The sequence below is a fragment of the Glycine soja genome, chromosome 11, assembly GCF_004193775.1.
Source record: "Glycine soja cultivar W05 chromosome 11, ASM419377v2, whole genome shotgun sequence".
Taxonomy (NCBI): domain Eukaryota; kingdom Viridiplantae; phylum Streptophyta; class Magnoliopsida; order Fabales; family Fabaceae; genus Glycine; species Glycine soja.
Genome location: NC_041012.1, coordinates 51,414,847 through 51,439,451, shown reverse-complemented (window position 1 = coordinate 51,439,451; position 24,605 = coordinate 51,414,847). Strand labels below are relative to the sequence as shown.

At 35.0% G+C, this 24,605-nt stretch overlaps 4 protein-coding genes and 1 pseudogene across 4 annotated transcripts; 1 reads left to right on the top strand and 4 right to left on the bottom strand.

The window, feature by feature from the left end:
• Positions 1-1,643: 1,643 nt before the first annotated feature.
• Positions 1,644-5,892, bottom strand: LOC114375008 (seed linoleate 9S-lipoxygenase-2). The gene is made up of 9 exons (XM_028332742.1): positions 5,549-5,892; positions 4,917-5,203; positions 4,523-4,763; positions 3,979-4,296; positions 3,742-3,827; positions 3,431-3,532; positions 3,020-3,324; positions 2,668-2,931; positions 1,644-2,582 (listed from the first exon to the last, which is right to left on the bottom strand). The coding sequence occupies exons 1-9, from the start codon at positions 5,790-5,792 to the stop codon at positions 1,829-1,831; spliced, it is 2,601 nt and encodes an 866-aa protein (XP_028188543.1). The 5' UTR covers positions 5,793-5,892; the 3' UTR covers positions 1,644-1,828.
• A 2,938-nt stretch (positions 5,893-8,830) lies between these two features.
• On the bottom strand, positions 8,831-9,855 carry LOC114375010 (mitochondrial import inner membrane translocase subunit TIM23-2-like). Its single transcript, XM_028332744.1, has one exon. The coding sequence runs from the start codon at positions 9,702-9,704 to the stop codon at positions 9,138-9,140; it is 567 nt and encodes a 188-aa protein (XP_028188545.1). The 5' UTR covers positions 9,705-9,855; the 3' UTR covers positions 8,831-9,137.
• Positions 9,856-11,991: 2,136 nt separating this feature from the next.
• On the bottom strand, positions 11,992-16,499 carry LOC114373406 (putative U-box domain-containing protein 53). Its single transcript, XM_028330869.1, has 7 exons — positions 16,253-16,499; positions 15,770-15,867; positions 15,464-15,585; positions 14,931-15,119; positions 14,213-14,480; positions 13,111-13,536; positions 11,992-12,697 (listed from the first exon to the last, which is right to left on the bottom strand). Exons 1-7 carry the CDS (start codon positions 16,404-16,406, stop codon positions 12,017-12,019), a joined length of 1,938 nt encoding a protein of 645 aa, XP_028186670.1. The 5' UTR covers positions 16,407-16,499; the 3' UTR covers positions 11,992-12,016.
• Positions 16,500-19,442: 2,943 nt separating this feature from the next.
• LOC114376880 lies at positions 19,443-21,510 on the top strand (annotated as a pseudogene).
• A 641-nt stretch (positions 21,511-22,151) lies between these two features.
• On the bottom strand, positions 22,152-24,605 carry LOC114376879 (threonine synthase, chloroplastic-like). Its single transcript, XM_028335190.1, has one exon. It carries the CDS (start codon positions 24,446-24,448, stop codon positions 22,883-22,885), a length of 1,566 nt encoding a protein of 521 aa, XP_028190991.1. The 5' UTR covers positions 24,449-24,605; the 3' UTR covers positions 22,152-22,882.

Below are 24,605 nucleotides of genomic sequence, written 5' to 3'. Positions count from 1 at the left end.
TTTAGTTCTTGAATCAATATAAAAAATGCAAAATCATATTCCAAAATCGAAAGTGATTAACACTTCAAAAGATAAATAATTATTTTATAACTTTAAACAAATAAAAAATCAATCAAATTGTCATAAAAAAGTAAAATTAAGAAATAAGGTAATTTAACCTATTTTTTATTCGTTAAATTTATAATATAAAAAAAATTAGATATTTTTTAGTCTCTTAAGTTTAAGATAAATTTATATTTGGTTTCCCAAATTTAAAATTGATTTTCTTAATAATATAATCTGATAAGTGTTAGGCATTTGGCAAGTGCACCAAATATCTAAGTAGCAAAACCTTGAAGTCCGAGTGTCGAATGTTGCACTTGTATTGGATAACTTTTAATTTATAAGGGCAATATTTGAAAAGAGGAGTAGAAGAGATAATAGGAACAAAAGAATCAAAAGCACAATACGTAAAGAATTCAATGAGATGCAGATGTTAAGACCTAACATGCCTAGTCCACCTTGGATGTATGAATTTATGGTTATTCTTTATTAAATTAATCGGATATGTTTTATCCACATCTATCTAGTTACTTACCCTTGATGCCTCACGATGACAAACCTATTTTATTTACCTATCTCCTAAATGCCTTTGAAAAGACTCAATAAATAAAATGCATGAATAATAAATTTTAGATGTTTGTTGAATGCATGAGCATAAAGTTACCATTCTATGCCTAGCAATGATTACCTTATGATTTCTTCTCTTTAATGTTCTATTAGAGATTATCCTTTCCCGAGAGACTAACTCCTAAAACTAATGCATGCATCTTTTCTTTAGATCTTATTAGAAGTTATCCTCTCCCGAGTAACTAACCCCCAAAAGAAAATAAAGATGAGAATGCAAGATAAAATAAAAAAGAAAATAGAACAGAAAAACCTGAAAAGGGATCCTCTTGCATTGATAAATCTGAAGTTCACCATACATCGTTTGGCTTTTTAGGCCTGTCTGACCCTAACCAGGGAATTAGCCACTCATGATCATTGAGGGACTTACAATGAGAGGGATGGAAGAAAGAATGAATACAATTGATAGAGAAAAGAGGAGGAATTTTCAGGCTTAAGGTAGTGATAGGAGTACTCTGAGACTCATTGTGTCGTTTTCCTTGACTGAGCTCTCTATTTACAGTTGCTGGAGTGGGTTTTGGGTTTTCATAGGCTCGTTCAGCGCGATACCCATCGCTTAGCGCATTCAGATCTTGTGCTTAGCGAGCTCCTCTCGCTTAGCGTGTTCTGTGTCAGTTTTGTCCACTTAGTCTGTGCTGTGCGCTGTGCGCGAGTAACGGATTCTGACTCTCGTGCTTAACGTCTCGTTTAGCACGCGCTACACGCTACGCGAGAGAATGGGTTGAGCCTTTCTAATTATTTCCTTCTATTTTCTTTTAACACCTCTAATTTTTATATCTGCAATCAAAATTCACGAAATATCAATTCTTTAACGATTAAGCGCAAATAACTGCTAAATAATTATTTTTAAGGCCTAATTTGCTGAATTTTCTATTATCAAAGTACAATTATTTTCAATAAGAAAAAAAAAAGCTTGTTTTGCCACAAAATTTTGTGTTACAATCTGCGAAATATATCTTAATAAACATGACAGAAGCTAAACGCAAACTAATAGTGCTCGGTGCTCTTAATTAATTTGCAAATTGTAGGCTCCATTACAGCATTAAAACACAAGATAATTGAAACATTAGATAGGATGCAAGATTTATTGGATCTCTAGCCTTGCATCTTTTTTATTGGAAGGTAGGTACAGTACTGTAATTAAAGTAGACCACATGCTCCCTTAGATAGAGATGCTATTAGGAATCCCCCTGCAAGTCAACCCTTCCTCACTGTTAGGATGGAGCAAAGTGTATGGCAGTTGAACCGGCCCAAGTCGATTGGAGAGACTTTGATCATTGTTCTTCCTTGCAAGTTTTTCCTCAATTTCTTTGAGCTTGTTTCCAAATTTTTGAAAGGCTTGTAATGCTTTTGAGTCAGAGGTCCAATGTGGGTTGTCCCTTTGGCCAAGGTAGACCTCATCAGAAGCATGCCTTGACAAGATCTCTATCACTGAAAGGTCAACTAGAGTTTGAAACTTTGATGTAATAGTTCTCAAATAAGCCTTTTGATGACTTTTCACCATTTCTTCATATTCTGGGGTGCCTTTCTCAGGAAGCAACCTTCTAGAAGAAGTTGGGCGATTCAGAATGAAACCTCCATATGGATATTGACCAAAGTTAACGGCTGCATGGAGGGCTGAAGCAGTCCATATGATAATGGTGCAAATTTCAACAAGCTCTTCAATTGTTTGCAACTTAGGCCACCATGGCTTGTCTTTCAGATCACCATGACCTTTCTCTACAGCTTCTTTCCACCACTGTTGGAGTTCAGAATCAGGTTTGACATCATCATCTCTTGCATAGTACAAGGACACATATTCTTGGACCCATGTCTTAATTGCAGCCCATATCTCTAGCCCATCAACAGCATAAGGGTAGTCCTCTATCAGAAGTCGAAGTCCATGTGGGGCAGATGGATCCTTAATTGCCACTCCTCTGAATCAAACAAAATATAAATCAATAACAAACTATGTACCTATATTTCATAGTTTTATGTTTAGAGTTTAGAGAGATTAATTACCTCTTGATAAGATCTGCAGGTAGTGCTTGATCAGTGAAAACCCAATTCTTATAAACCGCTGAAGACATCTCAACGGAATGCTTTGAGGGCAAAAAAGATTTCTCTATTATGCCATCAGCATTAATGAGAGATTGCCTAGCAAGTGCGTTGATGTTCATGGTGTCACGGTAGTGAGGAGTTAGAAGCTTATAAATTGGGTGAAGAGCACTAAGGTGTCGGTTTGTTGCTATGATGAATGGCTCAATCACCGCATGAGTATTTAACCTATGAACAAAATAAAAAATAAAAAATAAATAAAATTGAGACATAACATACATCATAGATGGAGATTGAATTGAATTGTTTTATATACCAATGGCTCATGAGTTGATGATAGCAAGAGTCATTTACGACCACATAAGCTTTGGCCAGTAGCCAAATTGTACTTTCAACACCTTCTTTTGCAGGTAAGATGACTTGACTGACAGCACCTGACAGGTCCCCAGCAGGATGTGGCAAACTTAATTCGATGGCCACTGGCTTTAAGGTTCCATTTTCTCTCAGAAAAAGGATAGTCCTTGTCGCATAAGCCTTGGCATATGTCTGATTTATCCGCCTTATATATGGCATGAATACATCATGGTAATCTAACATAAATAACCTCCGACTTGCTAGTGCCTGTGCCACAAATTAAATTTATTGTAATCAGATCATACACAAGCACTTTTAATTACTTAAAGTTCCTTCTTCCTGTGGTTAAATTATGAGACTTGAATATGTTTACCTCGTCCACTGTGTATCCATCTAGATCAAGGGCATCTGCTGTTATCTTACTGGTTTGCTCACCATAGATTGTAGGATCCAGATTGCTTTTTGGAGGAAACTCCTACAATCCATTATACTCCAATTAAAGAAGAATATCATGCATGTCAAAATATATATGATAAACTGTACGTGACTCCGGATCCGCATGATATATATATATACCATATTCAGTTTATAATGGTTATTATAACTAGCTAGCAACAGACTAATTTAATGTGGACACGAAATTTGGTTTGCCAATCTGTTTCTGCAATAAGTATTTAAACTTACTTGAAGACCACGAATTACGCATGGATTTACACCCGCAACCATCTCTCTTGCAAATTCTTCATCGGTCATCCATGCAGACTTACTCACTATATATGAAGAAAATCATTATTAAATGGAACTAAATATTTAATAAAAAAAACATAAGTTTAATTTGCATTTGTTTGTGAATATATGGTACGATACCATTTGTATGAGCAAAGTGTCATTCAAGAATTCAAGTATGAGCAAATTCTTCACCTTGAATGACATGAGGTGGTGGAAACTTGAGGACTTGTTCACCATCTGTACGAAAGAGTTCTTTGATCACCGGTAAGGGCATAATTGTGCTAATTACTTCTGTAGGAAGCTTAATTCCACCTTCGTGGAGGTCACGCACATCTTGGAAGCTATCAAACTCATTTGGCGTGAAGTTCAAATCGAAAACAGATTCGAACGCCGGTAAGACATATTGAGATAAAGATTTTATTCCATATGCAAGAAAATCCGAGGACTTCAAGTGACCAAAATTTTCATCTCTTGGAACATAAACTTCGCCTGGCTTCTCAGAATTCTGATCTGTTGAAATTGATTAGGAAAAATAAATCAGAATCATAGCACAAAATAACTTATATACATAAAATCCTTTTAATAAAAAATAAATATGTACGCGTAGATACTTTCACTTGTTTGAACCTGGCTGGCCATAACATTGTAAAAGAACAATGCTAAAATAAATTAAATTAGCTTCACACATATAATATCAATTCACTTAAACAAATAGAAGCATATATAGAAAACTAACCTTTCCTTGTTGGATATCGACCAGTTCTTCCCCTACGAGGGTAGGGATGAGTGCTAGACCCTCCAAGAATTGGGCGAGCAAAATTTTCACCGTGATCTGGATTGCCCAAATCATTGTAGACATCATAATCATAGATCCTATCATGTTCTTTGCGCTCTCCTTTTCCATCTCCTCTTAAATTCTTCAATTCTTCTTCTCTGTACCCCACAAGTGCTGCTGGTGTCTCACTTGGAACATATGTCTACAATTCATTAAATTAACGTATTAAAGATCTTGCCATTAGAGACGGACAAATGAACTATATATATATATATATATATATATATATATATATATATACATACTGAATTTTAATTATAAACTACTAGCTAAGTACGTAATATAAATAGCTTACATGGTTGGCAAAGAAAATGCGCACGCTTTTGTAAAGTTTAGTGTTATAAACCCATGAGTTGCAAACAAAGCGAATGGTTCCTTGGTTTGGAACGTCTTCAAGAGTCAAACTCTTGAGGTAAAACTCAACTTGCATGTAGTTCTTTATGTAAAACGCACCGGGGATTCCCATGCTTTCGTCCCATTCAAACTGAATATTGAATGCAGACTCCCCTGCTCCCAAAGTTGGTAACGACACAATAATCCCTTCCAAGAACGTATCCTTTCCAACTTTTCCTTTTCCATTTGCTACAAACAGACCATACATACACACATAATAATATTATTATGGTACGTACCCAAATAAGTTAATACTATACAAAATAACTATGTTTGGCTATGTATAAAGTGATATATTTTTAAGAGTACAAAAATTTGTGCACCATATACAATAATTTTTTTTGTCATTATAAAAAAAGTAAATAAACTTAATATTATATAGTTTTTTGTTTGTGATTCTTTACATAGGTTAATTTTAGTTAAAAGTCTTATGATTTTTTTTTTCATTGAATGAAATGAATGAGAGTATAGAGATTAAACACTTAATTTTGAATATAGAAGTTATTGATTGTGTGGAAGGAAGAAGAAATGAACCAAGAGGTTTGGTAGCACTAATGAGCTGTAGGGCGACACTTCGGCCCAAGAAAGCAGTGAGGTTATCAAGTGTTGAGCCAACAACGTTGAGGCCGGTGCCTATGAGTCCCCCAACATTTCCTTTAGTAAGATCAGCCACGCTGTTGAAGTCCAACACATTCTTCCTCATCAACACCACTGTCCCTTTTATCTTATGCCCTCCTCCTCTGTTCAGGATTCCCGACACCCCTGGAACTGAAAACATCTTTGCCAAAACCTACCAATAACACTACTATTTTAATTTGCTAAAATCAGAAAATTAAAGAACAAGAAAAAGAAAAGCTTGTGACTTGTGAGAAAACCAACCAAGCTACTTGAGTATTTATAGCTATTATCAAGTGCTTTTTATTATTATATTTGTACTACTAAAATGTGTGGATGATTAATTACTTACTCACTTTATTTTATTATCATTTTAATGTTGCAATTAAAATGATACATATATTAGTAAACAATATGAATTAACATTTTTTTCACCCTAAGTACGTGAATTAATTTATAGGATATATATATCGCACAGAATCCTCAAAAATGCAAGGTGTCACACAGATTCCATGCAGAAAGGACAACCTATGATGTATGAACAGAGAATAATGAATGTGCATGTGATGGACTGATGGTTAATTTGACCCCAAGTGCAAGTGTCATTAGGACCGCATGCAAAGAATGACACATCCCATATAAAGGCAATATAATATGATTTATTGTTTTTTATTAGTTTGATGTTTGATATAAAAACATTGACGTATAAATATGTTCACTTCATTATTTATCTTTTACAAAATTCAGAAGTTATTTTGAAATCCCAAATCCATGTTATGGTAAAGATAGATCGCCTCCATGAGACCATGACAATTCTTTTCCGGTGATATTAAGGCAAGGGATGAGAATTGTTGACGTGCGTATATCTTATCTGGGTTGATTGTAACTCTAGCCAATTATTTTATTTCTTTAACCTCTGAAGGCAAAATTGCATTGTATTTTTCAATAAGCAATGGTGATTGAGGAATTTAATACACTGAACAAGTTACAGGAAAGACAAATCGTACGTATTTTATATTTTCTTGTCAGATGCAACTGCGCGAAAGCAATTTTATTTATTCATTCTCACGTATTCTCGCATTTCCTATGTAAATTTATGGACTGGTTTAGACTTCTTCCAGGAAGATCTGTAAATTTTGACAATATATTGCTGTCATGCTGTGTTATAATCAAGTATGGATCAAAATAAACGCTGGAGCTTTTCACAAAAAATTAAGCAAGTAAATAGATACTAGAGTAACGAAACGTGATTTATAGCTTTTGTATAATACTATGTGATAGGACCAACACTAACAGTTATCAAATTCGGGCTTATCTTTCGGTATATAAAAAGTATAAGCCAGGACTGTGGTTGCTTTAATTATGATTTAAGAAAAAACTTGCTGAACAGCTAGAGAAGAACGCCAAGATCGAAAGCAAATTGAGTGAGCTGACTTGATGATTGCAAATCTCCACTGTTATGGGTGCTTGTCCAACAAAAAAAATATACAATGAAATTTGAGATCTTACGAACAAAAGAGAAACATAGTTGGCATTTACACAACCATAAGTTTTTCTCTTGTCCTCATTCCTCAATATCTGTTTTCTTGTTGTTTTCTTACATTAAGCCAATCCACACATGTTTAACTCTTTCTCTGTATTTCAAACCGGTTTCCAATAATCCTACTATAAATCGAGGCATCCTTTTTTCTAAGAAATCGAGGCATCTACAGACAACAGGAACCAATATTATTCATCAAGTTATGAGCACTTGAGCAGGACGAGACTATTATCAAAATGCAAGCTATACTGATTACTGAACTGAAACAACCATCAAAGCCTTTTCCCACTGAGTAGGACTCGCTACACCTATTAAACTGTAATAATCAACAACAGATGAGCTTAAAACGAAATGGAGCATGACCTATAACCACCCACCTTGTTTCTTCATTCACGGAGAAGAACAAGTCCAATCCCAAAGGAAACACACAGGTATCCCCCAAGTTAACAGGAAGTTGCTAACTACCTAATACCTTTGCTTGCTTGAACTTTGAACATAGAATCCCATGTGCAAAGTACCTACCCCCCAAACAAAAGATAAAAAAAATAAAAATAAAAACTAGTCCAACCCTAGTAGGTTTCCATGCCAACTTTTATTACCAAATATCATAATCTAGCAGAAGGGTACACAGGCAAACTGAATTGCATAGATGAGACAAAAGAACATAAAGGAAAAAAAAACTCAGTGCTAATAGGCAATATATAACTATATAGAATACCAACCAACACCATCCTTTAATCAGAATTTTTTCTTCAGTCAACTATAGCACTAGACAACACCTAGTAAGACAAACAAGAAGCCATAATGGGTAATAGTAGACAGAAAGGCTCAATGGATACTTCTATTGCTTAGGTTTGGGCAAAATAATCTACAATAATAGCATCAGTTAAGAGGTAAGAGATTGGGGTAGTTAATAAAGTACTAGCATGTTTAAGTTCTTATTGCATCATAAGTGCAAGCCAAATTACTCGAAGTTCATACACGACAAGATTAGACTCCAGAATCCACAAGGGTGGAAAGAGCAAATCTATAATGGTGACTAAGTTGAAGCAAAATATGTCAACTTAATTCTGTCAAAACACTGATTACTTGTGCAAACATTCTTTTATCAGGAAAACTGCTCTCTTGCAGGAAGTTAAGGTTTTATCAATGAAGCAAAATCTATCAGTCGATAGCTTCATAAGATAATATGTAGTCGAACCAGAGAACAACAGCATATGTTTTGTTATCTCATATAGAGAACAATCGAATTCTTATACCAGTCACTGTCAATACACTATTAGCTAAAGTGTTTAAATGATTGAACACAACATTCTAGCTGATCCCCCTAAGATATAAAGGTATAAATAAGGGCACAAAAACATGGTTGAATGATGCAAAGCTCATTCACAAAACAACCATACCCAAAGTTGCAAAATAAAAAAAATAAAAAAAATCTCCAATGATACTCTACCAGAAATCACCAAAAGATACACATACTTTATACTGAACCTTGGAACCCAATGCATTGGACAAATATCAGAGAACCTATTTGGATCTAAAACGCAAATCCCCTGAATTCATTAATCATAGGAACACAAGCATAATACGGGCTTCTTTCATCACAAAAACTAATCCTAACAACTCTACTTCTATCAAATCATGTACCACAACAACATTTGTGACACCGTTAACATAATCTTCCATTTGCATCCACCGAAAGAGGAACAATATTCTTGATACTATATATCCAGCATTAAAGCCGTCCCAATTATTCATGCAAGATGTTTCGACAAATTACATTAGAAAGGTTAGTCATTATCAAGCTGAAAAAAAAATATGCATAATAATAAAACCAATTGTTTGCAACAGCAACGCTGCCACATGCTGGTATAATAATGCTTATACCTAACAATCGCTCAAAATTGATAGTAACCCCCCAAAAAAAGGAAGAAAAAAATTAAGCGCTCACACAAAGTTTTGTTCTCATCATATAGGCACGTAGCGTTTCAAAGCCTGCTTCGCCGTGACAGCGACTCCAACCACGACGCCGCCGACGGCGCCCGCCACCGCCGCCGAACGCACCCCTCTCGCTGCACGATACAGCGCGCCGGTGCCGAGTCCCGCCGCGACGCTGTTCCAGACGTCGTCGGTGTCCCTCGTTGCCTCGATCCCGCTCTCGATGCCGGCGTAAAGGAGGCCGATGACGCCGAGGCGGTTGCCCCAGGCGCGGCCGGCGTGGCCGGAGGAGTTGAGGACGCGGTTGACGCGGAGCTTGGCGGTGTCGCCGGACTCGAAGGATTTAACGCCGCCGACGAGGCCGGAGGCGGCGCCACCGACAGCGCCGGAGAGGTAGCCGCAGCCGGTATAGAAGGTGAGGTTCTCGCCCCAGGATCGGCGCTTGCGGCGGGCCTCCTCGACGAAGAGGTACTCCGGGGAGGTTGGGAGCTGGTAGAGGTTGCGAATGGGGACTTCGAGATCCTTGTAGGGGTTGTAGAGGCGCGTTGGGGTCTTCGGATCGGAACCTGAATCTTGATCGGGGGTCTGGTACGCCATTGGAGAGGCTTCCAGACTCTGGGGATTGGGGTTAGGGTTAGGGTTTTGAGAGAGAAAGGAATGAATCAGAGAATTGCAGAAGAACGACGCTGTGTGGAGGGTTATGATTTGGAGTATGGCGGCGCGTTAAGGGTCCGGTTCGGTTCGGTTAGATTTTTTTATTTCCGGTTCTAATCGAAAACGAGAAACTTCTTTTTTTCATTTTCTTTAAGCAAATAGAAAAGGAAATATTGTTTGTGTTTTTCTTTATTTTCTTTATATTCAACTGAACATATATAATTTGAAATAATTATTGTAAAAATTAATAATTTTCCATTACATGACAATTTGTAATTGAAATGCAGTGTAAATTAACTTCAGATAGTGAGTCTTAAGCACACTATTTGGAATCTTTGAACAAAACATGCATGTGCCTTCCATGAGAGAGATAACAGAGGTGAAAGTAGGGTTTAAAACTGAAGTTAAAATTAGGGAGAGAAAAATTTCAAACGTACATGGTACATCAACTTTGAAATATTTTCCTCTAGACATCATCAAACCAGAGAATGAGAGTTAAAAAGTTGGAGTAAGAAGGAAAATATGAGCACATTGTTTCAATTAGAAAACTTTAGAATTTTCTACATCGATTATACTAAGAACCAATATATAAAATTATATTTCTAAATTAATTCTTAGTATAACTAATTTAGAAAGTTTTGTCATTTAAAAAAAATCTAGAAGTAGAAAAAAATTACACTGAACACCGGGAGGTTTTGTGTAATTATACAATTTTTTTATAAAATTTTACAATAACTTTTTTTAGGAAAATTTGATGTAATATTTTTCAATTAACTAAGAGAGGTTAGCATAATATATAAAAGAATGTCAATGTATATTTTTCAAAAATTAAGGCAGTTAGTATAGAAGTAAAAGAAAGAATTATTTATGTAATTTCACAAAACTTTAGTTGTAATCAGTGTATTTACTTTAAACAATATTTTTTAGATTATTTCTTTGTGCAATGAAATAAAATATTTGTAATTTTTTAATAATGAAATAAACATTTTACAATCATTATTTTAGAATTGGTATAAAAAAAATATTTTTTAGATTGTTTGTACGACGTAACAATCTCAAAAACTAATCTCAAACGTCTTACTGACATAGCAAACACGGTAAGATTGTTGAGTTGTACAAATCAAAGCCAACTTGGTAAAATTCTTATGTTAAAAACATTTTTTGTACTAGTATTAGCTAATTTGTCTTATACAACATATTCTAAATGTATATTTTAATAGCATTTTACACTTATCATTTACTCTGTCGGTTTTTATTAAATATTCTAATTTTATTACTAGCTTGTTTATCAACTTTTAACTAACTTATCTATTAATTTTGTAATTTATCAAATTAATAATTTTAAGTTAGTAATTTTTTCTTCAAAATAATTCCTTAACTAAGCATGTCTAAACTTCTTACTAGTACGAATATTACGATTATAATTAATAAATGTGGTCAATTGATCTTAATTCATATTTATACAAATATATAATGAAAAAAATATTATAGGCGCAGACCACTCTCTGGAGATTGAAGTTATAAGTAGATATGTACTGTACAAAGTGAACAAGGGTAAGAGAGTGCTGGGTGACAACAGTTCTCCTTGTCTCTTACTATGATTAATTAGAAACCCGTGCAAGAAAAAAAAAATTAACAACATGAAAATGGGTCATCTATTGATGTTCCTTGCTAATAATAGAAAGAAGACATAAATTATAGGAACTCATGACTTCTAAGAAAGATGTTTCTTTAAAATGGCAATAAGATTTTGTTGGGACAACAGACTTGAGCCATCTACAAATGACCAGCAGCTTTGATAAGCATCCTTCATGTTCATTTTCCCAATTGATGGTAAGTGGCCTGGTTTCCACAAACGACTTATATGGATATACGTTGAATTTTCCATTTCCATATTAGGATTGTTATTCATTTTATTCCTGGTTGTACAAGATAGAAAATTATAATTTGAAAGAACTTCTAGGAAATTCACATGATATGATCAATAAGCTTTTATGTCATAGTTTGATTTAGCTTAATCTTTGGCAAATGCCACAAATTTGGAAAAATGGACTTCTAGAAATGGCTTGTACTATATTGTGCATCTTGTAAGAAAAATAAAATTGTTTTCTATACGTATGATGCATGTTGAAGTTTTGCAAACTGAGTTTTTATCAACTTGGGTTTTGATCAAAGCATAAGTAGGTGTAAATAAATTCAATAAGTTAGTCACTAACCTATTTGGCGGGTACAATATCAGTGTAAATGGCTCCTTCTCACAGATTTCGGAGTCGATTCAGCTCTGGCAAAATGACAGAACGAAGGTCTGGTCTATCCCGTTTTCTCATCTCACAACACTTCAAAGCCAACCTAGCATATGATAAAGTCTCTTCAAGGGGCCAATCTGTGACATTTGGATCAAGCACCTCTTGGAGTTTACCTTTGTCTATAGCCTCCTCAACAAGGTGTGCCACACCCATTGGAGGTTTTCCAGTGATAATTTGTAGCAGCATTACACCTAATGAATATATGTCTGATTTTACACCCAATAGTCCAGTTTGTTGATATTCTGGGTCAATGTAGCAAAATGTACCAGCTGCAGTTGTCTTGTGGTATTGAGTGGTTTTGTTGGCTACACTAGGAGGAACTAGCCTTGCCAAACCCACATCAGTGATCTTGCTCGCATAGTTGCGGTCCAACAAAATGTTTGCTGGCTTGAGATCACGATGCACAACCGGCTCAGGCTTTGTCTGGTGAAGGAAAAGAAGGCCAGTGGCAATTTCTGATGCTATTTTGAATCGAACTTTCCATGGAATTGTTGGAGTGTTATCTTTTTGGAAGAGGCGATCTTCTAAGCTACCATTTTCAATGTACTCATATACAAGGCACCCGTACTCTGGACAGGCACCTAGCAGTTGAACCATGTTTGGATGCTTTATTGTGCTCAAAACATTAACCTGCATTGTACCAATTTCAAAAATAATAAATGAAAATACTAACATATGTTGTCAAATAAAAGCTTAAATTAGTTTTTAATCTTCTAATTTATTTTTTAGATTTAATTTCATCTTTTAATTTTTTTTAAATTCAATTTAACCTTTTAATTTTTAAAAACAATTTAATTTGATTTTACAGTCAAAATTAAGATAATGATATTTAAAAATTATACTTTGTGATAATTTAAAACTATCACTAAATGATTTTAAACCATCACAAAATATATATTTTTTAATATCGTTAATTTAATTTAGACAAAAAAAATAAATTGAATCAATTTTAAAAATTAGATGATGCAATTGAATCAATTTTAAAACACTCTCTCTCACCCTCTCCCCCCACCACACACACACAAAGTGAGAAGTATGGTCACCTCTTGTTGAAACTGCCTTTCCCCTTGGGATATGTCTGGTTTGAGGGCCTTGATTGCAACCTCAGTGTGATCAAGCACTCCTTTAAAAACAGGTCCATAACCACCTTCACCGATTTTGAGGGCATTGTCAAAGTAATTAGTTGCAACTTCAATTTCTTTAATATTGTATCTTTTAAATAAAATTTTGTTATTACAAGCACTAGCATTTAATGCTTTATTCCTCTCTTCTTCCTCATGCATGGCTCTTATTCCAGTTTGTTTTCCCTTGTGACTCTTCATTTCTGCTAGGCATTTTAACATTTCAGCTGACTCCATAGATGCCTTGGTTTTCTTCCTTTCTACCTCTGTCAAAGTCAATGTAGCCTCTTCAGGAAGCCAAGCTTTAACTGCATCTTCTTTTTGCGTAAACTTTTCATGCTTCATTGCCTAAATGACAATACCAATCTTTTTTAAATTACCGTTTTTGGTGTATTACTCTGAAAGCCATAGGGTGAGTTTAAATTTATAACACAATACTACCTTATGTGTTGTTGTGGTTTCCCTACGGGTCGAATTACACTTCTTTGTCTTTCTCTCTAGTTCTAGTTTTGGGTTCCTTTTTTCTATTTCAAAGCTTTTCTGTAAGATAACCAAGCTTTAATTGTCCACTTATGAATGAAAAAATGTGCAGAAAATCCCAAAGCCAATGCAACATTTAAGATTGAAACTAAAAGCAAAACCAAACAACCAAATTGTTCAATACAATTTTCAAAGTAGGTGATAGAGGAAAGATAAAAATATCAAATGAGTTGACTAGAGAACAATTTGTTGTGTGATTAATCACTTTTAGTCGTTTCAACAATTACAGTTTAGCGAGTTCAACTAATAGATTGAAAGAAATGAATATGCATACACCAAGGCCAATTACTTTATGCTTATCTGTATATTTTATGATAGCCAAATAGGGGGTATGTATCTAACCCTCATGCCCCATTCTATTTTTAATATGTAGGACAAGATTACAAAATCTATATGCCAAATTATTGTTTTTTAAGGTGTAAGATTATGCTAAAAGTAAGTAGCCTTGTCATATAAAAGTTGTATATAATGTAATGTTACTTACTTGGGATATTTTACAAGAATTGCTCCTAAAAGTGTAACTGCCTGAATTTTCAACTACATCTTGGTTTTCAGGTGACATCTCAGTCAATTGATAACCAAGCAGCTTTGAAGTATCACCCGTTAGGGAACTTCGATTGGATGAATTTTGTGAGGAGCAACTTTCATCTGATAGTTTTGGAGAAGTAGTCTCTCCATTGGTCATACGTGGTGTCACCAAAGATACCCCATCATTGTTTGAGCCTTGCTTATGTCCATACTTGACCGATTTTCTGTACACTTAATAGTGTCAAAAATGCAATAACATCTTCTAAGAATCAAAATATGATCAGCAAAACAAAAAAAATTATGATGAAAACGGGAAATCTATTAACTCTCACTCATCACTATTCTCCTTTGTCTCTATTAATTTGATAAAAGTAATTGATTCACTTGCGTAGAAACTAAGAGTTTAACTGTCAATAATTTGTAATAAAAATATACTAAACTTGTTTTCCATTTATGGAGATATATTTATATTAAGCTAATGCATTAGTAGTAAACAGTTAAGGTTTGCAGTGAAGTTGGAAAGTATTGTTACGAATTTTAATGCACAAGTCCAGGACAACAACTTAATAATTCATCAACATTTTATTTTCCAGCATCAAATCGTAAAATATTTTGAACACAATAGCTTAAAGGATTATGGAAGTTGTCAGTGTAAAACTTGTGCAAGCACGCACCTGTTTAAATCTTCAGACTGAAAACTTCCTTTGATGCCTTTTAAAGATTTTGATAGTGCGTTACTAATATTTTGAGAATGGCCTGCAGGTCGAATATTCTGCACTTTTCCTTTTGATATAACATGCACCGTGCAAGTCTCTGGCACAGATCTGACTAAGCTTGTTGCCACATCTGCATCTTTAAATTTCCTATGGTCAACATTTAGCAAGACTATTAGTTCAAAGAGAGAGAAAAAGTCTTTTCCTCCGAGCTTAAAAAAAAAAAACCAATTTTTCCAAAAGCAGGTAAAATAGAATAAAATTTTATAGTTGTTTATTAAATTATAGGTTCAATATTCTATTAAGAAGTGATGAAACTAATCTTGCCATTTCTGAATCAAGCAAAGGGTACAATAAGAGTCTATTTCTTGTTAACTTGGGCTATGGCAAAGGAAGAGACCGTGTAATTGTAAATGATCAATATCGTCAAAATATGGAAATGACATTTTGTACTATACAGAGCATATATAGTGTCTTGAGAGAAAAAGAAGGACCTTATAAGAGCATTCCAGCGGGAAGCGCCAACAACGATATTGCTGATAGAGTTGTCAATGATGTAATCAGTAAGCGCATTTGAAACGTCAATGTCATGCAGGACTAACTCCTTGGCTACGATCTGAAATATTCAATGTTCATAATCATATACTATATATGATAATTACATAGGTCCTTTTTGATTAAAAGTAAGGAATGAGGAGTTTGAACTTGTGAAGTACAGCAATGAAAAGCACATATAGGAGACTTCAAATGCGCTTAATTTATAGTTAAGCAGTTATATCATGGCCATGGCCATTACGCACCCCTTTTCGTGCACAAAATCCTCGAAAGGGAAGAAAAAATTGGTGCAATTCTTCTTCTGTTGGCAGACGACCTTGTTTAGGGATAACCTCAAAATCATCTGCATAAATAAATAAAAAAATTGATCCATATATCCTAAAAAATGAAGCTAATTAATTAAGTTCATTTATGCAAGAATTTAAATTATGACGACAGCGATTACAACTTCCTTTGTAACTCTTAACACTGTAAAAAAAAAAAATTACAAACAAATACTGTCAATACAGTCACATTATACTTTCAAAGCAATCCTAAAGATTCCAAAAAATGTGATTGCAATCACAATTGGAGTTGTAGTCAGTTTTTTAAAAACCTTGTCTAAATATATGAATAATTATGGAAGCAATTAGTTAAAAACATAACTTAATTATCAAGTTCTATTCACGGGGAAAATATATTGCTACAAGTTTGAGGCAAATAATAAGAGATGAGGTTCGGGTAACTACGTGAATACAAAGTCTTGGTTCTGACGTGAATGAGGGTGCAAGAAGCGTTCTTCTTCAAAAGATGTTCCACAGCCCACTTGACGGCGTGTAGGCTGTTCCGGTCGCTATCAATGGCGATCACGGTAGACTCTTCTTCTCCTGCATTTGAAGCCATGATTAAGAGCGTTGCTTTGTTTGAAAAAGAAATCTGAGAACAATAACCAATATGGTTATCGTCCCATTAATTTACGTGTATGGAGTTTTTAACCCTTTTACTATCTTTGGGGGGAACACACCTGAAAACAGTTGTATATTAACTTGTTTGAAACATGTTCTCAAACAATTCAATAGTTGGCCTCTCTCTCTCAACATGTATATCTTAGTTGGATCTTACTGTAAATCCAACTTTAGCATATTCAAACTGCAGTCATATATATGTATAATCTATAATTAGTAATAATAAGAATTATCGCATTTGATATATATATTTTTTAAACAATTTTATCCATCTTCAGTTTATTCCTCTTATAACAATTGTCCACTACTTTTTAATTGGTTACCTCCTTTTCTTATTTTTTTTTTTAACTTCTAAACCTTTCTTCTTTCTTTTATTTAAAATATATATAGAGAGACACGGAGTGTTTTACTTCCCTGATAACCCATAATTAGCAGAACCTACCTATGCTAAATCTCAGAGGAGAAATAACAAAATTCCCTTACAGTTGGTGTATATAAGTACGAATGCCTCTAATCACTTTAAACCTTAAAAAAATACATTTTTTTATGGGTAAATAACCACTTTTATCTCTTAATTTATAATTCGATAAATGCGTCTTTAAAATAAAATATAAAATTTAATCTTCAAAGTATAAAAAGTGTGACAAATATGTTCTGTCGTTAACTTTTGTCCATTGCTGCATAGTGCATATTTATCATAATATTTTTTTTTTTACTTTTCGTCTTTCCACCCCGATTACAAATGTAAAATTTAGTTCCTAAAAGTATAAAAAGTGTGACAAATATATCCAAACGTTAATAATACATTGTCACTAATTATTATTATTATTATTATTATTATTATATATTTATAATTTAGTGCTCTCATTCGTTTAGTAGTTATGTAATATATTTTTTAAAACTACCTTTTAATATATATATTTTTATTATTTTGATTTTCTTGTCAAACCTTAATCTTTGTTGTTAAAAAAACTTCATCTTATATCTTATAATTTTATTAAATTTCTACTAAATTTTTCACTTTTAATCTTTAAAATTATTTCATATCACAATCCCAACTTAAGTGTCTTCATATTTAGATTAAAAATAATATCTTCAGAGTTTTGAGTAGAAAAAATACAATTGGTCGTGGGACCAAATTTATTTATTTATTTTTAAAAAAATTTAATCAACTATTTTAAAAAAAAATCTCACAAAATTTAAACTAGATAAAATTAAAGTGGAATTATAAGTCTTTTTCCTTAATCAATAATATATATATATATATATATATATATATATTATATCTCAAATATGAAAGAATCATTTGGATAAACCTTATGTGCTTCCATTTGAAACAACACTTATTATACATGAAATGAAAATAGTTATTAACAAATAAAAAATTCAAATAAATTTAAATAAAAAATACAATAATACCCAAATTAATACAAAGGTTAACTTTAAAACAAAACAAAAAAAACTAATACCAAGATTTATTCTTTACCTTTAAGTAAACTATATTTTTTTAAATAAACTATCGAATTAGTCTTACAAATTACAATTATAAAATAATAATTACTTCCTCTAAAATTATGAAAAAGAAGTTTTAGTTTCTAATTTTCTTTTTATAAACCAAATGTAACAAAGCAACAAAGTTTTTTTATATATATTTAATACAATTATATACTTAAGCTCAAATTCAAAATCACTGATTAAATTAAAATCAGCCCCTTCGGTTACTTCACATGCAATGGTTTCTTGTTTTTATGTGCATAAGTTAATTTAATTCTTAATTTTTTTTTATCTTAACCCATTGATTCATAAAAAAGAGTTTGATTAATTTTAAGTTTAACTGAAAAATAAATAAAGTTTGACAAAAAATAAATAAAATTAAGAATTATACCGAACTAAATTGAACCAACTGTAGTATTATGATTTTTAAGAACTAAATTGAACTATAACTGCGAAAATCCAAACCTATATTTTTTTTATAATGCTATAGATACAACTAATAAAAACTTGATGGACTAGTTTAGTGTATTACTCTTTTTTAAAATATCATTACCAGCTCAGCATATTTTAATGTCTTCACCCAAGTCATGTTCACAAGTAAGATCAAGGAATACAATATTAATAGAAAAATCCAGGGCGTGATGGAAAAAACTAAATTGAAAAAAAAAACACAGTTGTAGCTATTTCGCAATGATATTGTTATAAACTTCTTTTTTAAGAGAATGATGATATTATTATAAACTTGATTGATAGGTAACGTGATTACGTGATATGGCATGAATTGAGTTAGTCCAATGATTGATTGGTCCTTTGTAATAGTTTGCAAGAATCAAATAAAAATAATGTTATTCACAACCTTCTTTTTTCTTTTTCTTTTTTCCCCCTCAATTTGACAATTTCAAAATGCACATGGACATTGTTTACACCATTTTCTATTTGGCTGTCATTTCCGCGATACAGCCAACACTGAGTTGCCAACAGTTTCTTAGTTATACATATAGAAGAAATTGCATTTATATTATATATATTTATATAATTAAAAAAAGAGAGATAAATAAAGTAAAATTGTTATAATATACTAACTCTTTTGAAATCCGTCATTCTAGTTGACATTCCCTCTAATCTATTCAAAAATTTATTAGATGATTTTCAATCACTATATATTTATAATTTCAATCAATCTTTATATGAATTGCATTTAAGTTTTCAATTTTAAAGAAAATACTCATAATAACATTTGATTATAGTTAGAATCATAATAATCAATACCACTTAATAATTTTTCAATTGCAGTAAGAAAAAATCTCAATCAACTGATAGGAGAAAATGCTTGTCTAAATTAATTTTCATGAAATAAAAAAAATTAAAACAACATATAACATGCACATCAAAAGTCATAACTTTATATTAAATAATAATGACGTATTCAGGTGTATATAAGCAAGCAAAGAACACAAAAAGGAAGAATGAAACCAAAGCAATCGTGCTCGAGAATTAAAAGACCATTTTCGTCCGCACCAACTCTCAGAACATCAATCACTTGATCACGTTACGGGAAAACCAAAATGGAAGAAGAAGAAGAAGAAGACACGTGGCCACCATTCTGGACGGAAAGCGGCGGTGGCCGCCGCCTGCGCCGCTCTTACTCGCTGTTCCTGAGCTCCAGTGCACTTCTCATGTGCATTCTGGTGATTGCACTCGCATTCACTCTGGTCATAATTCCCACGTTGCAATTTTTCACCACCCAAATTTTCAAACCCAATTCGGTCGAGAAGAGCTGGGATTCCCTCAACTTCGTGCTTATCCTCTTCGTCATTCTCTGTGGCTTCCTCAGCAGGAACAACACCTCCGACACGCCCCACGAATACGACAAATCAACCCCTCCAACACTGCGACCATGGTACGAGGAATCAGATCGAACGCCGCCGTACAAATCGTTTAACAGGCTCAGGAGTTTCAACTCCCACCCGGATCTCCGGCAAGATTCGCCGTGGATGGCCGCCGATGAACGGTGGCGATTCTACGACGACACGCACGTTAACGGTTACCGCGGATTTGACTTGGAAGAAGAAAGCGTCATGAACATAGAAGTGGCGGCGAAGGAGTAACGGCGGAGAGGAGGAGTTGGGAGAATAATAATAAGAGAACAAGTGCAACTAACGAGTTGTTGACATCTTTGAAGGGAAAGAAGAAGAAACGAAGACAATTAGGAAGCGTTGAAAGTTTTAAGAGCATTCCTTCACAAGCTTCCTCAGTTTTTCATAATATGTTTTCTTCTAAGAAAAGCAAGCGCAAGAAACTTAACACCGCTTCATCATCGCATGTTTCATTATCCAAAACCGAACCGGTTCGTGGGGGTGTTGTGGCTACTTCCCTTAGACCAAACAAGAGAGAGGATTTCTATGCTTTGGAGGAAAATGCGGTTGTTGCTGGTAATGAGCCGCCGCCACCGCCATTCAAGATGCCGGCGTGGAAGTTCCGGGTGCAGGGTGACTTTGTTAGAATAGATAGCATTAGTAGCTCGAGTAGTGATTCGCCAGATTTGGAAGATGAAATTGTGGACTCACCGAGCAATGAAGATGGCGGAGAACCTGAAAGTGAAATCTTGTTGTTCTATCCTATTCAGAGCAGGTTTAAGGGAGGAGAAGCAAGGGATTGGTACGTCCAATCTACGTTCTTCACCAAAACCAGAAGCTGGACCAAGTAGAATTTAAGGTGCAAAATTGATGAATTAATTCTTTGATTTGTTTGTTTTTCTATTCTTTTGAGACTTGTTCTGAAGGGAATTCTTTTGTTCCCATTAATACATTTCAGTCCAAATTCATACAGAGAAATAGGAGGATTAGTTCTTTTGAAAAATAGTTTTTGCACATGTAGAGCCGCATTTCAGTTTTACTTATTATTAATGTATACATTGCACGCTTGAAATGTTTACTTTTTTATGTTGCCACTTCATTACTGTTAAAAGAAAAATGCTAACAATAAATTCTTTAACACTATTTTATAAACACCCTTTTCTCTATTAGTTGAAACTTACTAAAAACCCATAAATTTTGATTGGCTTCATTTCTTATTTAATGATTTTTTTAATTTCTAATGAATTTTAATTAATAGAAGAGTGTGTTAAAAAGAACATAACCCTAATAAAAAATGTGTTGCTAGCATTTTTTAATGTAAAATTCTGATATCATATGATTAACACTTCCTTTGGCACTGCTTCTGCAGTCAACGATTCACCCTGCTATGATTGGTCTGCTTACACACAAAGTTTAGGCAACAGTTCCTCCAAAGAGCAATGTGTCGAGTGGAAATATTAAGAAGCAAAATGCTCAATCCTCCCTCGTATATTCTTGATTTTCACCATCCTTCTCGCTAGATTCTAGTTTGAAAACCTATACAATTCTTCCTTTGAACCTAAAGAAACTCTGCCCAGAGAAACCATACATAGAGGTATGTGTAGTTTTTTAAAATAGACTAGTCTCAAGAAAGATCAGTATGATACAAGGGAAATGTTTTACTCAATCTTATACGAAAAACTCTATCCAATTTCCTTCAGCAAAAAAGTTATAGAACCACCAGTGGCATTTGTATCAGTTATTTAGTTGTAATGAATTTGAATATGTTGTAAAATATGGCTGGGCACACAGGCGAATTTCTTTTTAAAGAGAATTATATTATCTACTGTAAAAGAAATTTACAACGACGCGGAAAAAAACCAGATTAATCTCTACGCTTTTTCTTTTGTGAAACCTTTTGCGTACAAATAACCTCAGCTACAGAAAGGGTGAGGACTGGATGAAGTATCTTCCAAGAGTAACTGGTTTGCTCTTAAAATAGGTTACTTGCCCAGAATTTCAAGTATGCTGGTTATGCACCACGGAATTTGAAAGACTAGATTATATCAATGGACTAATTGAAGGAAGTGAACAATACAGTAATTTACCAATTAATATAGAATCTGAGTGTTCATAACTAATGCAAGTTGAACTAAAAAATGTAATTCCAATTTGCTATTGCCTCGAAGGCATACTTTCCATACAAAAATTTCACCTATCCCTCACTACAAACACTGTCTTCAACTCAACAATTCAGTAGTCACGGGGCCTTTATTGAGATCACAAATCATAATTGCAAGTGGTACATAATAACAGTAAACCAAACGCACACAAACAAAAGCAGAGGAAAAGAAGGTATTCAACACACTATATTTCATTCAACTCCATTCGTACATCACACGATAAAATTGATGGCCTTTTATACGCAAGCTTGATACAATAAAATACTATTACTTGATGGCAAAGAAAAATTCATTTGTGTAGGAACTAGAAAGTACAAGATGGAGCGTATAAATTGCCTACTACTTCAATGTGTGTGGCATCAATTAATAGCTGTAGTGCTGCCTTCACTTAATTCAACGAAATATGACTACATAGCAATGTGACTCAGTCCAACAATGCCGCTCCTTCGCTGTAATTTTTTATTTCTTGATTTAATTACTTGTCACAGATTGCATAGAGTTGCTTGGTAATACCCACACTTAGCTTAATGCCAACAGCATAACATGAAAGTGAAAGAAATCTGTTCTAATTATATTTTTTGGAATTATTTTCTTTTGGGGATGGCGTGGTCTGGTCTGGAATCCAGTAATAACAAGCCAACAATGTGCATTCCTCCCTCATTGTATCCAATTAATTTTTTTCTACTTGAGCTATTATATTAAATGCTCAACAAAGAAAATCTACAACAAATACTAAGATGCCCCAATATGGAGCACAGCATACATAATGCAGCAGGCAAATTACTACAATACTCAAACCTAGCTTATAGAAAAGACAAAACAGGAGTAGAAGTGGCTAATAATAGTAAGTAAATAATCAGCAGCAAACTCAGGAAGAGAGGAGAAAAAGTTGCAATGCTAACCTAATGAGTCTTACTCTGCAAATACGTCTTCAAAACATCCATAACCGACCCAAAATCAGCCTTGACTTGCATGGGAGGGTTAGCATAGCGGCAAGCCATGTCCTTGATGTCCTTAGAATGGTAATCGATCTTGGACTGAGTGAACTTGAGGCCATGAGCAGTGCTAACCACCACAGTCCTATCAGTGGCCTTAATAAGCCCACTGTTCCTGAGCTTAAACAAAGCAGTCAAAGCAACCCCAGTGTGGGGGCAGATAAACATCCCAGTGGAATCTGCCTGCGCCGTAGCATCCATCAACTCCTCCTCGGTGGCCTCCTCCACGATCCCATCGCAACTCTTTAGGGCGTGAACCGCCCTGTCGATGGAAACAGGATCACCAATTTGAATGGCAGAGGCAAAGGTAGTGCTTGACTTCACAGGCTTAAACTCCTTCCAGCCGGATTTAAAGTACAAATACAAAGGATCAGCATTGGCAGCCTGGGCACAAACAAGCCTTGGAATCTTATCCACAAGACCAAGCTCTTGACACATCTTGAAGCCTTTGTAAAAGGCATAAATGTTGCCAAGGTTGCCACCAGGCACAATGACCCAATCAGGAACCTGCCAATCAAACTGCTGCAGAATCTCAATAGCAGCAGTTTTCTGCCCTTCCAATCTCAAACTGTTGAGAGAGTTAGCCAAATAAATAGGCAACTCAGCAGTGACCTCTCTGATCAACTGCATGCAACCATCAAAATCAGTGTCGATACTCAACACAAAGGCACCATTGGCAATAGGCTGAACAAGTTGAGCAAGCGAGATTTTATTAGCAGGCAGAAACACAATGGAAGGAATCGCCGCCGAAGCGCAATAAGCAGATAAAGCGGCGGAGGTGTCACCGGTGGAGGCGCAACCGACACCGACGACGGGGCGATTCATTTTTCTCAAGCGGTTGACCTGGCTAACGAGGACGGTCATGCCGAGATCCTTGAAGCTGCCGGTGTGGCTGATTCCGCAGTGTTTGACCCACAAATCGTTCATGCCGAGGAACTGTTTGCCGAAACGCTCGGCCCAGAAGAGGTTGGAGTTTCCTTCGAAGGCGGAGACGATGTCGTCGTCGTGGATCTCAGGGAGGACCCACTCTTTTTTGCTCCAGACGCCGGAGCCGTAGGGCCAGGTGGTCTTGCCGACGCGAGAGTCGAAGAGGTTGCGCCAGTACTCGCCGTCGAAGCGCTTGAGGGCGTCCATGTCGTGCTGGACGTCGAGGAGGCCACCGGATTGGGAGCGGTAGACGATCTCGTCGAGCGAGTAGGACTCCGTCGTGGAGGAGGAAGGGTCGGCATTGAAAGGGACGTATTTGGCCGAGAAGAGGTGGTGGTCGTGGGGAGCATTGATGCGGCGGGCCTCGTCGCGGATGTTCTCGTCGGCGGGGCGGCGATGCTTGGAGGCGGAGGAGGCGGCGTTGGTGTTCTGAGTGAGGGGGGATTGGGCGCGGATTACGAAATTGGCGGCGGGTTTGGGAAGCGCGTAGGGTTTAGTGGTTTTGAGAGAGAAAGGGAGAGACTGAAAAAGAGATGAGGAAGCCATCGACAGTGTGGAATGGAGTAATGCTTTATGCTTTTCAATTATTTTTGTTTAAACAAATCAAGCAGAATTAATTTCCTGTGATAGCATTTGGGCTTACCTTATGATAACTCGGGCATCGAACTAATTTGCACCCAAAAAAAAACGCTTTAGCAAGCAA

What these genes read in the sequence shown, in the direction of transcription:
- LOC114375008 (XM_028332742.1), bottom strand. Translation starts at nt 5,792, where the DNA reads ATGTTTTCAGTTCCAGGGGTGTCGGGAATCCTGAACAGAGGAGGAGGG. An exon ending in TAGTGCTACCAAACCTCTTG is followed by an intron (nt 5,204 to 5,548) that starts GTTCATTTCTTC and finishes GTCTGTTTGTAG; the next exon opens with CAAATGGAAAAGGAAAAGTT. An exon ending in ATGGATACACAGTGGACGAG is followed by an intron (nt 3,325 to 3,430) that starts GTAAACATATTC and finishes TTTGTGGCACAG; the next exon opens with GCACTAGCAAGTCGGAGGTT.
- LOC114375010 (XM_028332744.1), bottom strand. Translation starts at nt 9,704, where the DNA reads ATGGCGTACCAGACCCCCGATCAAGATTCAGGTTCCGATCCGAAGACC.
- LOC114373406 (XM_028330869.1), bottom strand. Translation starts at nt 16,406, where the DNA reads ATGGCTTCAAATGCAGGAGAAGAAGAGTCTACCGTGATCGCCATTGAT. An exon ending in CGCTGGAATGCTCTTATAAG is followed by an intron (nt 15,120 to 15,463) that starts GTCCTTCTTTTT and finishes TGTTGACCATAG; the next exon opens with GAAATTTAAAGATGCAGATG. An exon ending in ATTCTTGTAAAATATCCCAA is followed by an intron (nt 13,537 to 14,212) that starts GTAAGTAACATT and finishes ATTGTCATTTAG; the next exon opens with GCAATGAAGCATGAAAAGTT.
- LOC114376879 (XM_028335190.1), bottom strand. Translation starts at nt 24,448, where the DNA reads ATGGCTTCCTCATCTCTTTTTCAGTCTCTCCCTTTCTCTCTCAAAACC.